Raw genomic sequence first — 15,507 nt, 5'->3', positions numbered from 1 at the left:
TTCTGTAGAACACTTAGGTTACAGAATGAAATGAAATATGCAAACACTAGCCATGAAGAAGTCTATGCTATTTCATTCAGTATAGTTACATTTTCACAATGTCATGCTAAAAACATTCATAAGAGCACTAGACAAAGTTATCATCAACATAGCAATGGTTATTAATGAAAACAATAGCAGCATTATGTATTGCTGCATGAATAATAAACAACTGATTCAATTATCCACCCTTACCTATAGTAAAGTAGGCTATTAACACATTTTGATGTAATGAATATGGTATAATTTAACAGTGTTCATCCCTCCAAAACAGATAAAACATCTTTCATCACTAATTGATGGATGTCTAAAACATAAAAAATAAGGAGAAGCCTAAAACAGGCCCGAGGCCCGGCCCGCGTTTGAACTATGACTTGAAAATTGGCCAGAAGCCCGGCCTGAGGGGGCATAAAAAAGTCGGGGCCCGGGCTGAAATGCAGGGCTCTAATTTATATATATATTTTTTTTTATATTTTTCGGTTGTTTGTTTTCATAGCTATATCTGGCAACATTTATTCGCCGGTGCTTAAACTGACATTAATCAAAAATGCCCACGGACAGGTTATTGCTGACATTCCGTAAGTCAAACGCAAAAATCATCATAATATTATCTGTCAGAAACTTTATCAACGCTATCGAGAACAGTAGCATTTAACACTTTTACACAGTTCTGTAGAACAATTAGGTTACAGAATGAAATGAAATATGCAAACACTAGCCATGAAGAAGTCTATGCTATTTCATTCAGTATAGTTAACTTTTCACAATGTCATGCTAAAAACATTCATAAGAGCACTAGACAAAGTTATCATCAACATAGCAATGGTTATTAATGAAAACAATAGCAGCATTATGTATTGCTGCATGAATAATAAACAACTGATTCAATTATCCACCCTTACCTATAGTAAAGTAGGCTATTAACACATTTTGATGTAATGAATATGGTATAATTTAACAGTGTTCATCCCTCCAAAACAGATAAAACATCTTTCACAAACATCTACATGTCTGTCTCTTTTAAAGTGTTAGTGTATATAATTAGTTGTAGTTGTAAGGGTTATTATAGCACAATTCTTAACCCCACCCCAGACTTCACTAATTTTCAAACCCTGCATACGGCCATGATAGTAGATACTGTAAAATGAATTTGTTTTGGGTGTGAACATGTTTAAAATTACCATATAACTTATGTTTAAAATCTTTATATATTCAACAATACATGTAGCCTACTTTTCCAGTACAATATTTAACTTTTTTTATCTGTTATATACATTAGAGTGTTTATTCTACATTTTATGTGCTTTAAATAACGTAGCCTATATTGCTTTTTTTTGTACTCTGATGCATTGCTACACAAACAACATGCACGCATGAGCGCTTTACAGTTCTACTGTAGCCTAACGTTACCTGACTCGGGCTTGAAGGAAAGGAGGAAATTGGCGGGACATCCAAAACCTTCAGGTCGTACATAACACCGTTAAGAATGACCGAGGGTCTGTACACGTATCGCGTTTGGGTGGGGGTGTAAGTCTCGGAGAAGTCATTGTAAATAAACTGACGGATGATAGAAGTTTTCCCGACTCCAGGCGCTCCGATTACGGCGATGCTCAGCGTCTCGACCATCCCGCGCGGATCAGGACTGCTGGCAACCGCTAACTTACCGATCACGGCACTTGGAAAACTGCTCAACAAATCAAAACAATAATATGAATTGTGACCGTGCGCCTTTTGGGGTTTAAATTCCCTCTGCCGATGAGAACGCTCTTCGTGGATGTTCAAATAAATAAGAGTTTGTTCACAGGTCTACTGTCTTCTGATACATCTCGTTATCTCTTTTGGTGAAGTATACTGATAGTATCATCCGTTAATGAATGGATCAACAAACCAACTTCATTCACTGCGGCAGTTGCGCTGTCTTTTCTGCATTCCATTGGGGAACAGTCCTCAATGCTCCAGCCCACAGTATTCCTACACACAGATCTGGAGCTCGAAACCTGTCATTTTCCAACAGCATCCATCTGGCAGCTCTCGGGATAACGTGTGCTCTTCGATCTCGAGATTACCATTGACCCTTTCTCCTCGTAACCTCTCATACCTTCCCATATCATCTCAGCAGTGCGTGCTGCGCGAGCGCAAGAGTGCTCGCTTCAACGTGCACCTCACCGCTAGCCAAATGCAGTCTGCGCAAAGGTCCATCGTTAAGCTCCGTAAGACTGTCGGGGGGCTGTCTCCGCACAGACCTCTCGTTGTCGTTGAAGCTACATGTGAAGCAGTCAGTCACCCTCCTGTGTGCCGCTCCTCTGCGCGCGCGCATTAGGCTTGCGCTAATGTTTACTGGCCGTAGTCAGCTCTAAAAGGTCACTCGTATGTCATATGCAGAAATTACTTGCATTATGGGAGGAATACAAGGTGAAAATGTAAGGTAACGTTCGACTATCTAGCTCAAACAGGAATGATGAGTGTTGCTTGTTTAGTAAACAAGCTAAAGTATTGATATTCAGTACAACTGTGCAATTGTTATTTTCTTATCAAACTGCGTGTAACGTTTAAGTAAAACATATCGAGTGACTAAAGATTAAAGAAAAAAATTAAGTTACCATAGTCAAGTTAATTCATATATTTCTTACCCGTCACACGAAAAAAATGTATATAAATAAATAACTGAAAGCCGGGCTGGAACTGCTTGTTTGAGTGGCGCGGAGCTGAAGAGATTTCCCATTCCATTCCAAGCGTTCTGTAATCACTACGCGGTTATTCCACTCCGGATTTTTCAATTGCCGCTCCATCCTCCAAGAGGTTAAAAACCGCTTTTGAAAATCTCACAAATCCACTAATGTTCGCTAGAAAAATGCATAAATCTAGACACATTAGAGTAGGTACATAATGTCGTGTGATTAAAATCTGCTCTTATTTAATGGTCATCTGCAGGAACATAGTCACACTGTCTCTAGAGCTTTTAATTTCCCCATGCCCATTTGGATGATAGAAGTGCTGGGTATCAAAATAGCATGGCCTGTAATCTAATGATATTTGGATTACAAACCTGGAATAAATTCATCCATTAGTCCAATTTGATTTACACAAGAAAGATTAATTTCTCTGGGTTTTTGTCCTCTCAGTCCACATTTAAAATGGTGATTTTTCTCCCTCTATCAGCTTCAGGCCATTCTTAAACCTGACAAATAATCGGGACTGGGAGACATATCTCAGATTGTCAGTACGCACACAACTCTACAAAAATATCCATTAAACATCAATCATGAATGCTGTAACATCTAAATAGCTTTCAATTGCCATGCTGGTGGTCAGGCCGAGTTCATTAGTACTATGAGCAATAGATTACAACGGAAGCCTCCTGTCTTCCTTGCTTAAGACTGCTTGCCATCAGCTTCAAAATTGAGCTTCAGGCTTGGCATGATTGCACTTCCACTGAATTATATGGTTGGATACACATGCGGCCCCCATCACCTTTAATATTCTACATTACCCTGTAATTTCATCACAAGACAGTCAACACAACAAAGAGGAAATTGTGCTTAAACATGAGCTCAGCAAGGACTCGAACTGTATTGAATAAAATTGGATATGATCCTGTCCATCATAGCTTCTAAACAGAACAGGGAAAAAACAACCAAACAAAACAGAAATATTGGTAAAACACTACACAACCAATTATTAGTATTCACTTCCTGTTTTAGCGAAGGACTGGATGAAGCATGCCTGCAGACCATAATAAATGGCATTTCCTGAAACCTTTGCAACCCCAGTAAGGTAGCCTATTAGTTTCACTCGAGAAAATGTCATTAGATGAGAAGCAGGTTAAACTTGTGCCCGACAGGATTTCACATTTACTACAAAAAGGTGATATTTGGAAGTCTAGTTTAAATTAGTTAAATTAGTCATATTGCCTAAGAGTATGAATGAATAAAACAATATACAAGGTGTTAGGACTGTAACTGAAGCAGTCAAGAGTGGTCAATACTCAAAGTATTAAAATATAATGATTTGCATAAATTTTACAGAGGGATTACACATTTCTGAAACACTTTTTGGACAGTCCATGTTATTTAAACCAAGGGTTTAAAACTTTTAATGTTTTTTTTTAACTTAAAACCAGGCTGAAATAATTACAATTTAAATCAATGGCTAATATACTTTTTTAATTTCTATAACAGATGCTGCATTCATGACAGAATCCAACAAAAAGTAAAGCAAATGTCTTTACTGGACATCTCCTTGTAGTCACCCCTATGACTAAACCCACAGTATATAACACACATACAGAATCAACAAACTATGATTAAAAGAAAAATAATAATCATTGTTATTTGGGAACTTCTAAGTGTACACACACTGCATTAAGTGTATCAGGTCAGCAGTGTTTGTCTGGTGGTATTTTACATTAAGCTTGAGAGAGGTCTGTCCACCTTGTCAACATGGTTTAAAAAGAAAATTAAACATCACATGGACACAGAAGTTTAACCACATCTCCCTGACCCATAAAGAATGAGAGAAGAAACGTTCAATGAACAAGTTGTTTTGCAAAGCAGGAGACATCTGATGCATCGCGTTCAGAGTGATTTTAAAGATATTCATACCATAAAGTATTACTTTTCTGCAGGATGATCTTAGGAGTCGAGTCTCCCTCACAGATTTAACAGTTTATCTTGCTTGCAACAAAACACACACACTAAATCGACAACCCCCCTGAATATGTGGGCATGTAAATCGACAAACGGGGAAATAAGTGAGGACAGGGAAGATTGCCAGGAGGAAGAGAACATGCAGCAGGTTACATCTTCAACTCAGACACACAAACACAAAGCTGATACACTGCACACAAAAGACAGTAGTAACTAAAAATAAACCCAGCTTAATAGCAAAACATGACTGCGAACGTAGTCATCAGCAAATACAGAGATATTTTGAAGAAAAAGAAAAAAAGTTTACTCGGCAATTGTGTAGTGCTTCTGGATAAACACAAAGCATTCCCTTAAAAGAAATTGTGGGAGACCTAAATTACTGGGGAAAGACCGGGGAGAGCTTTATAATACAGAAAAAAATTTATAAATAAAGATTTGAACCTCAAGCATTCACACAACTGTTTGTGTGAATACAAACCCAGCGATCCACTGTCTGATTATTAAGACTAAATTAACAGCAGTGTTGAAAGGTTTCTCTCAACTGTAGTAAACCCACCCTTCCTACAACTGGATGGATGACGAATACAGGCTGGTCTAAAACTCTTGAGATCTTCTGCGCATGATGCTTGACCTCCATGAGGCGGGAAAAAAATCACTCAGGATAAACAGTGTAGCAATCATGTAGTAAAGGCAATGAAATTTGCTGAGAAGAACACCTGCACATATGTGAAATAAAGATGATATCTTTATATTTTGTGTGTTGTATTTTCGAAGAGAGACTGTAACTGTAATATTTTAATGATTGCAGGAGGGATAAAGAAGGGTGTTGGGAATGGACAAAATAATGAAGAAAAATTCCTTGGGATTCCGTCAATGCTGAAAGCACAGTCTGAGGGAAATGCAAGCCAGCGGGGGTTCTTTCTCTGACTGGTCCAATCAAGTTTCAGCCCCCCAAACGACGCCTGGGAACTGCAGTTTCCTGTTGGTTTCCCCCACTTCAGTTCTTCAGCACCAACTCATAGCACTGGTACACAAACTGACACACTTCTGGCGCTCTGCATTTTATTGACAGCTGCGGAAAGAAACAGAGAAAGAGAGATTAGAATAAATTACAGACACGCTGGCAAATATCAAACATCAATTTAAATTTCACAAAATTGTTAAGAAGTGAAGATTTGAGGGCATGCTAAGAAAATTGAGACATTGCAAAGCGAAGAAACAGAATGTGAGAGAAACTAATAAACACTAGTAATGCTGAAAGCCTGCCAACACACTAATATAAATCTCCTTCACTCTGCCAAGAGCAACCACACAAACACAAAATTACAAACACTGCCATGAAGACCAAAACAAGCTTCGACTTTATGACTAACGCTTCCAATTTTTGCCTTATTATTAGCCGAAGAAAAAGTTATTACACTAATTTCAAGTCTGAAAGCACAACGGTACTTGCACCAAGCATATATAAAATGTATAGTATAAATATATAGTACACCACAGTTCAAACATTTATGGTCAGTAAGAAAAGTGACAGTAAAGACATTTATAATGTTATAAAATATTTCTATTTCAAATAAATGCTGTTCTTTTGAACTTAAAAGAAACCTTAAAAAAACGCATAATGGTTTCCACAAAAATATTAAGAAGCACAACTGTTTACAACATTGATGTTTCTTGAGCACCTAATGAGCATATTAGAATGATTTCTAAAGGATCATGTGACACTGAAGACATGAGTAATGGCTGCTGAAAATTCATGAAATTGAGAAACAATTTCAACTAACCACCTGTAGCAAATTCATAAGCAAGCTGTTTACTTGCTGCGAGCCACATAAAAAGCTGTTCCTCCTAAAAGGATCTCATATGGCACTAACAGAGTAATAGACAAACAAATGCAGACTAATGTCAGAGGTGCAACTGTGCTTGGAGAGGTTGACATGAGTGGAGACCTCCATCTACTGCAACACCTGCTTCCTATTTTGTCAAGTGAGCGCTGCAGCAGACTTGAGGCTTCTCATGGACCAATCATACAGAGAATAATCAGAAAGCCTGTGGGTACTGTGCAATACGACATCGTAAGTGCGAAAGGGAAAGAGATCAATGGCACAATTTATCCCTCCCATACCCAAGAGTTCTCTCTGGGCTTCTATGAGATCACCCTGCAGCTTTCCACAGCGATTGTGAGGCTCCCACTAGTCAAAAGGAAGATTAGTGTCTACACACGATGTTTGAGATTCCTAATACTGTGTCCACTAAAGATGATGGAACGTTTCCAATGACAAGTATTTGAATATGTTTGTTTCAAGGTAAAAATGCTTTATAATAGAATAGAATCACAGTCAATCAGAATATATTGGTGGATTCAATTAACATATACTGATTTATATAGAGGTATATGACAATATATAATAAAATCATTAAAATTACGTATATTGCAGTTTATTACAAACTAAATTCTTCTTTAAAGTTTGGGGTCGGAAATATTTTTAATATACAGTGATATTAATATTATGAAATTTTACACAAAAAAAAAAAAAACGATTTTCTATTTCAATATATTTTAAAATGCAATATATTCCTGTGATGGTCATTACTCCAGTCTTCAGTGTCACATGATCCTTCAGAAATCATTCTAATATGCTTATTTGCACCTCAAGAAATATTTCTTATTATCAGTGAAGAAAACAGTTGAGCTGCTTAATATTTTTTGTGGAATCAGTGATTTTTTTTCAGGAATTTTTTGACTAAAAAAATTACTGACCCCAGAGTCTTACTGAATGGTAGTATATATTAAAATTATAAAATGTTAAACATTAATAAAAAACTTAATTAAAATGAATATGCAATATGCTGAACATAGATTTATAAAAGTAAAAATCAATATACAGCTTAGGGAACACTGTAAAGTGCTCATTAAAGATCATTCAACTCGTCACCAGTAAGATTTAGACAGATAAATTAGCTGAATGAATATGATGAGAACATCCAAGAATGAGTGGGCATGTCCTTATCAATCAAATGCAGGCCTACTCCACTTCAAGCTCTCATTAGTTCCATCAGATTTGGAGGGTTTTGTCTTAGCTTCATGCAGAATGTGGTGGGTGCACAAACATAGACGTGATGACATTGGTGCTGACTTGCAATGTGGCATCAGTTTCCTGTATGCAGAGGCGTTTTATTAACAGTTGCATTGTTCTATAATTTGACTCGAGAGATGAAGTGAAAGAGAGAGATACTGCACAGGTGGGTGGTGAGCATGAACCACAGAATTAAGGAAGAATGGATGGTGTGACTCTAAGACTTAAGAGATATAGCAGTGGGTTGCGACAATGGGGAAGAATGTAATCAAAAACAGATGAGATGATGGGATGACAGGAAGACTGGAAGCAGCGGGGTGCTGCACGAAGGTTTGTGGAGAAATGCTTTAACAGATCCCTGCCATCAGACGCTCGCAGCATTTAAAGGGGAACTGGGCCGTGCCATTGGATGCCTTGTTGCTAAAGGGACGACGAACAGTGACAAATTGTAGAGCTTTGTAGCTAATGGAAACATTGCTAGATATTTAGAAAGAAAAAAACAACATCACAATAGTTCACAGTATAGCCACACAGCCACATTTTTCTGTCCTTTCAGACAGATACTGTTTATATGCTAGAACAACAGCCAGGAACAAAACAACCATGATACATGGACCGTGCGTCTGAGCTGGGAATAACAGTTCTGCCTCTTATTAAAGTGGCTGTTCGGATGTGAGGAAAGAGATGGAAGATTAACAGACCCATACAGATGTGTTAAGTCAATTTATGACAAATTTAGTTTATTCAATGAAAGATTTGATGGAATTTTATATAATAGTCTTGAACAATTCATTAAAGGGGTCATATGATGCGATTTCAATTTTTCCTTTCTCTTTGGAGTGTTACAAGCTCTTGGTGCATAAAGAAGATCTGTAAAGTTGCAAAGACTAAAGTCTCAAATCCAAAGAGATATTCTTTATAAAAGTTAAGAGTCAGCCACGCCTACCTAAAACGCCTCATTCTAACACGCCCCCACATATCTACGTCACTGTGGAAATATTAGCATAATGCCACCCAAATGTGCACGCAAAGAATGAAGGCGTGGTTTCAGGAACGCAGTAGTGTTGATGCAGCCATGTCAGGGAGACGGTGTGTGTTTCAGTCAGTCACAATGCACTGGGTCAGCTGGCCAATCAGAGAAGACTGCGCTTGTCAAAGGAGGGGGGCTTTGTTGAAAACGACATGTTTGAGAGAGGCGGGGCATAGAGGACCTACAATAATGTACAGTATTTGAAAAATAATGTGTTTTTTGAACATTAAAGCATGTCAACATATTCTGTTACACCAAATACACAAAATAATGATCTTTAAAATAGCATCATATGACCCCTTTAAAAGGAGTGAGTCATTTACTAGAGAATCGGACAACACTGGTCGAGTCATACATTTGTTTTTGCATGCAGTCACGAAAACCATTTGTTTTCTTGCTATAATTTTGCAGCACTCTGTCTAATCTCCTCACATTCAATTCAGACCGCCAGCTCACATTTCAAATTAAAATATAATTTTGCGGTGGCGGTGTAGATTTAACAGCAGATTTATAGATTCAGCAGCGGTGGAGTGCCTCCGGTTAAAAGCACTGCAGGAAACACTGGTGTGTGTATAGGAGAGCAAGTCTTGTGCACATTAAAAGCACATGCCGTGAATCGACGGGTTTCTGCCGAAGAGCAACTCCTTTTATGAAGGCTATTCAATTAGATTTTTCCTGGACTGAAATCTGGAAAACAATTCTGTGCACACAACCTCTGTGTCTTCCTATAATGTCAAGCTTTTCTATTATGACAAAGGACTACAAATAAAACTCCAAGTTTTCCGCACATTTCCTTATACTGTGGTTTGCTTGATCCTTCAAAGTTGCTCTTATATGAAGTCACATAGTTGTGATATTTATTATTATGCTTCACTATTACAGACATGCTTTGTTTCGGTGGACTTTACTGTTTTACTGTTGATAGAAGGAAGTAAACGAAAGAATGATGTTTATTTAAAGGCAGCAAGAGGTAAAAGGTAAGATGTTTAGTTTAAGTTAAGATTATTTTGGGGGGAAAAAAACACCCAACCTCCATTTCCTGCATTGTGTTGTCATCATCGAAGGTGAGTGCAGAGATGAGCAAACACAGGAAAAAATACAGGAAAATCAAACATCACATATGAAATCATATTCATCACATAGACAATAAGATGTGATAGAGGATACTTGGGCACATGGTGCAGATTTATCCTAAATTAAGCACTCAGTAGGGGCTAGATGTATTTGATGCAATTAATTTTATATTAGATAATAGTTTATGCAACATCTAGTGGTTTCCTCTTCAAAGAACATGGGATTTGTGCCTTTATTGCTTTAAAGAAAAGTAATGGTACAGCAATTTGTACACGATTCATGAAAAGTGCCACAACATGGTGGAATAACACAATAAATGGGCATTTTCTGATGAAAACAGCTGCATATGCTGATTAAGTCAGAGGAAAAATAATTATAATTGTATAATACATTAATAATTCAATTCTCTAGGACTCGGGTGGATGCATATTCTGCTATTGGGAATGAAGCAAGCTGGCGTACACAATTCTAGGTACAGTACACTTGAGATCTGAGAGAAGAAATGGTTCCCTATAATTGTGTTTGAAGCATGATTCATGTGGGAAATGTGAAAGGGAACGTGAGGGAGAAGAAACATACACTCCGTCTTGGGCTGATAATGGCAAATCCCACAAACCAAAGGGAGAAAGGACTGACAAGAGGATTGACATCTTTCTTGACAATCTTCTTTCCTTATCTTTGCCTACACAGGATTTGCCAAACTCTCTTTCCCTCTGAACACAATGGCTATGTCTCCAACCTAGCATGCAGCCTGACTAGCAGTTTTAGACTCTGAGGCCAATAAAATGCTATCTAGGCATGCAGCTCGGTAGGTTTTAAGATGGTGTTTGATCCCAGCAGTCCTTTCCCCTTTGACCGGTTTCATCTCTCACACATGCACACAAACACACACACAGATCTTTCTCCCGCATGACTCATTATGAAATAACAGGAGAGTCGTTCTGTGAAACACACTCTCTCACATGCGGCCGCTACTGTCTCCTCCAGCACATCCACTTGTCTTTATCGATCTATGTGTGTATGTGTGTTCGAGTGGTACTTTGCTAGTCTCTTCGCATCCCTGTAAAAGCCACTACAACATCCTTCATGTCTCTTTGTTTCCATTTACCGTGTAGTTGGGGTTGCCGGTCTGTATGCGCATTTCTGCCAGCACCCAAATGCCGTTGGTGAGTTTGATAGACTGGTACAGCATGTCCTGCCCCTCCACTGTTCTCTTGGCTATGGTGAAGATATTACTGCCTTGCAGCTTGTTGCTGGCCACGTCTGTAAGAGAGAAGTTACTCATTAACAAAACTCAGACACACATAGCAGGTTTTCTGAAGACAAACTGAACCTGAGTGAGTCTCTATGGCAACTTGCAAATGCATATTTTTTACTTACACATTGACATATGAATCATTCAGTAATCAGTCTGATTTAAAAGAAAAGTTTGCTTAAAAAAACAACAAATTTTCAACTTCATGTTATTTAAATTCTTCTATTTTCATTCTTCCATGAAACAAAGATCTTAGGTGGAATGTCTAAGTTGCCTATTTTTTCATAGAATGAAAGTATTGATCTGCACTTCGGAAAGTGAATGAGATGTTAATTTGATATCCACTAATTTAAACGTGGATACATGGATTCACCAATTCACTGAAAAGAACCATCTCACAACATTATTTTGTGAATCAAATTTGACTAGTTGACTACCACTCAAAAGTTTGTGTTTGGTAAATTATTAAATGTTTTTTAAAGTAGTCTTTTATGTTCACCAAGGCAGCATTTGATCAAATACTTTTTTTCAGGATTCTTTTATGAATGGAAAGTTCAAAACAGCATTTATATGAAACATATTTTTTTGTAATATTATAAATGTCTTCACTGCCACTTTTTTTTAAATCAAATTAATCACTTGCTAAATAAAAGTATTAATTTCTTTCAAAAAAATCTTACTGATGAAGTGCACACAATAAAGTTGGACCCTGGACCACAAAACCAGTCATAAGGGTCAATATTTTGAAATTGTGATTTATACATCATCTGAAAGCTGAATAAATAAGCTTTCCATTTATATATGGGATGTTAGGATAGGACAATATTTGGCCGAGACTATTCTTGATATATTTTTCCAACCTTGCATGCTGCCCCACTTTAGCCGTGTCCAAATGCAAATATGGTTAATCCCAACCTGATTCGAGAGTGCCTTGATGCCTTCCTACCTGCATATTCTGCCTGCAAAGGCAGTATTTTTTCGGACACAGCTACTGTGCATCTGTGTGATATCCTGCAGAGACTGAACTCCATTTAAGAGACTCCTGGGGAAAGCCGTTTATGCATAAGCAGTCTCTATCACACTCACACACATCTCCACATAAACACCAACATCCTTTCTTACACACTAATTTGGACACAGATCTGGTACGTGTGCTCACACTCTTGTGCACATAAGAGTCAAAACTAAAAAAAAAATAATACCCAAACAAAACCTAAGAACACACAAAAAATAAGATCAAAAGAACAAAATAAAAATAATTAAAGGATGGACATAAGGCTTATGTCCGATTTTGGCTATTGCTACAAATATACCCCAGCGACTTAAGACTGGTTTTGTGGTCCAGGGTCACATATATTATTTTGTGTTGCTCTGACTTTCTTTCTCATCATATTCATTTAATTGCAAGCTCAAATCTTTGCTAACAATTAAATATTTTGCTTTAGAACAGGAAATTTATATATAACAATGCAGCAAACACATATTAAAAACCAAGCCTCATAGAGAGAAGAGGGAGAGTCAAAATAAGAGTACTGAAGACACCCACTGTGCATTCATTAGCAATATCACCAAGAGTGTGTGTGCATGTTCATGACTGTGATTCACTGTTATTTTATACAAACAGTCATGCAGAAGAGGATCATTCCCTAAAAACCTGCCTCGAGTTAATTACACCCAGACATGCCACCGGATCAGCACTGCTCTTCAGAGACAGACCTCAACAGGACAGTGTGTTCTTTTGTAAGATTGAGCGTGTGACAGTCAATATTATACAAAGCACTGATAAGGGTAGAGCACTTTCCTCCATCCTATATTTGCTTATTTGTTTCATTATCTTCATTTCATTCATTCCCATCTACCTCCACACACTTTACCCAATTCACTCATGCACAGCACATATTTATTCCTGTTACCTGAGTTGAGGTGGATATCTTTGATTTGGAACTGTGCCTCGCTGTCATTTGGAATGTCTTTCCAGGTGGCCAGGAACACCTGACGATCTGAGAAGCAGAGGGACAAAAGGAGTTCATGAGAGAGGAAACCAGTGGAAAAAAAGGTAGAAAACAAAAAAGAAGATTGATGTTTGGCTGTATCTGAAATAGAAGGTTGTCTTGCTGCCAGACAGATGTTTTTGTATAAAGGCACCCCACAACAAGGACACTTTTAGACTGGTTTTAGACAGATTTTTCAGGCACCATATTGTCATGTCTAAAGATGTACAACAAAATCTTCCGTCCTCTACAAAGAGCAGGCTGAGGGGATATTGGCAGCTGAAGTAGAACACGTCAATGTTATTCTTCACAGCTACCTGAAACATCGAATAAGAGAGGAAAACACATTACGACTGTGATTTAAGACATTGTGGCTCTGGACAAGGCTCTCAAATCCTGTTAAGAGCAGACGGAATTCCAAGGCCTCTTTCTCCAGTGATTTCAAAGAATGGCATACACACACACACACACACCAGATGATAGTAGGGAAATATGGCCCTTTGATCACCGCTTTCTTTGACATTTTGCTTCTCTCTCTCTCTCTCTCTCTCTCTTCATTCTTTTGTTTAAGATCCTCTGTGGCTTTGCAAAGGTTGGGTTCAGCTCCTGTGCGTGGAGTTCATGTTTGCACACCAGTATGTGAACTTCAAACATGCACAAATGCCTCAAAGGCAGTGCCTCACTAAGAGGATGGACGATGCTGACAGTTTGAGAAAACAGAGTGAGTGTATCTGTCTTGGATAATCAGACTCAAAAACACCCATCCAAATGAATCAGATATATTATATATTATTGATTATCTATATTATTTTTATTGTATAAATGTTAAAAGTTGAGGTTTCTTGCCTCAAAAAACAACATAATTTAGTTTTTCATTGGAATGAATGTTAAAATTCAGCAAGAAATAAAAAAATCTGTCCAAAAAAAGTGCTTAAAACAAATACAACCAATCATTAATTTGTTTTTCCATTCTGTGCATTTTTAAGTTTGTAGCTGAAAAAAACACACGCACACACACACACCAAATTTTCGTCTGATTATGGCTGTAAATCTTTTGAGAGCATGAGGAATTGAAAGGCACCCAGGGGAGCTTTTATGAAAGCTGACAGCAGGTGCACAGCATCGATCAGAATAGAGACTACACAGCCTCAGAGAGGGACAGGCAGTCCCACATACACATCCAGACCTGCTACCCTCCACTTCTGAATAATTCATCCAGCCAAACTGCTCTGAGCTGCACATACCGACTTCATCCCTCCCTTACTTGTCTAACTGCAGTTAGAAATACTATATAGAACCACCAGGCAAAATAATATGAAGAAAGACATTGTACTGATGATATCAGATGTGACAATCGTCCACAGGTGTAGTGTGCAAACTCTACTACTAGGGGGTGTTTAGATAATTATATAAGAATTACATGTTCACGTTTTTTGAAAATCTTCAGTTTACAGATCTCAGTTTAAATGCTTCAGTTTGTTTTCTATTCTATTCTATCGGTTTAAATCAGTATTTCCCAACCTTTCTTTAGTCGCGGCACCCTTTGGAAATTTTAACAAATTTGTGGCACCCTACAAAATTTATTTTGTCACAATATTTGAATTTCTAACTTCGATATGATACTTTGAAAAGAATAGATATTCGGTACAGCAGGGAAGAACTGCAGAATATACTGTCATACAGATATTTTTTATATTATAAAAAAATTTTGTCCATCAATGGTGGCAATCAGTAGGCTAATTTCTAATGAAAAGACCAATTTATATGACAGATTTTAATGTAGGCTTTTATATAAAAACATTGTGAGATAGCTAGTTATAATGGTAATTAAACAAAGTTTTGCTCACTCAGTGTATTTTTGATTTTACAGCTGGGTAATTTTGTTGCAGTAGCACGAGATAGCTTGATTTAAAACTTTGAATTGAATAAAAAATGACAAGGAAGCTAAGCAGTTAATAATAAAATAAGAACAAATAAAGAAATTACTAATGATAGCACAAATCAAAAATAACGATAGGCCAACAAATGCAATAAATTGCTTAGGGTGTTAATTTACCAATTATCCAAATAATGTTTAATCCTAGAAAGCTATTATTATCAGAGGACACGTGAGCATAACGGTTAGCAGATAAATGAATGAGAGGGCAGTGTTGCCAGAGTTGCCCATTTACCATACCTTGTTACAACACAGTAGGGCTATTGCAAACAGAAACAATACTGTACTACATAGATGTTTCCTGTCAGCTCGATTTTTGAGTGGACTTTGCTGTTCCGATGAGCATCTCAGCGTTTTAAGCACTCGTGGAGCACTCACATGGGCCGTGAGCGACTGAGCGGAGCACATACACGCATAGAGCGGGATAATACGCAGAGCGTCACACCACGTGAAAGTGAA

The 15,507-nt window shown here is 37.6% G+C and overlaps 2 protein-coding genes across 2 annotated transcripts in view; both read right to left on the bottom strand.

The window, feature by feature from the left end:
• Positions 1–1,766, bottom strand: part of LOC107672696 (ras-like protein family member 10B) — a 28,283-nt gene extending 26,517 nt beyond the window's left edge. Inside the window, exon 1 of the mRNA XM_016466003.1 lies at positions 1,450–1,766. Within this exon, the coding sequence (XP_016321489.1) occupies positions 1,450–1,665 (216 nt within the window). The 5' untranslated portion in view covers positions 1,666–1,766. The remainder of the gene's footprint in view (positions 1–1,449) is intronic.
• Positions 1,767–4,357: 2,591 nt separating this feature from the next.
• The window catches only part of LOC107672709 (AP-1 complex subunit beta-1-like), a 42,477-nt gene continuing 31,327 nt past the window's right edge, over positions 4,358–15,507 (bottom strand). Inside the window, exons 21-25 of the mRNA XM_016466010.1 lie at positions 13,345–13,429; positions 13,035–13,121; positions 10,975–11,129; positions 9,823–9,831; positions 4,358–5,757 (exon numbers count right to left, since the gene is read on the bottom strand). Coding sequence (XP_016321496.1) covers positions 5,683–5,757; positions 9,823–9,831; positions 10,975–11,129; positions 13,035–13,121; positions 13,345–13,429 — 411 coding nt within the window. The 3' untranslated portion in view covers positions 4,358–5,682. The remainder of the gene's footprint in view (positions 5,758–9,822; positions 9,832–10,974; positions 11,130–13,034; positions 13,122–13,344; positions 13,430–15,507) is intronic.

The sequence above is a fragment of the Sinocyclocheilus anshuiensis genome, unplaced genomic scaffold, assembly GCF_001515605.1.
Source record: "Sinocyclocheilus anshuiensis isolate Anshui unplaced genomic scaffold, SAMN03320099.WGS_v1.1 scaffold88, whole genome shotgun sequence".
NCBI classification, from domain to species: domain Eukaryota; kingdom Metazoa; phylum Chordata; class Actinopteri; order Cypriniformes; family Cyprinidae; genus Sinocyclocheilus; species Sinocyclocheilus anshuiensis.
This window is presented reverse-complemented; position numbering and strand designations above follow the sequence as displayed.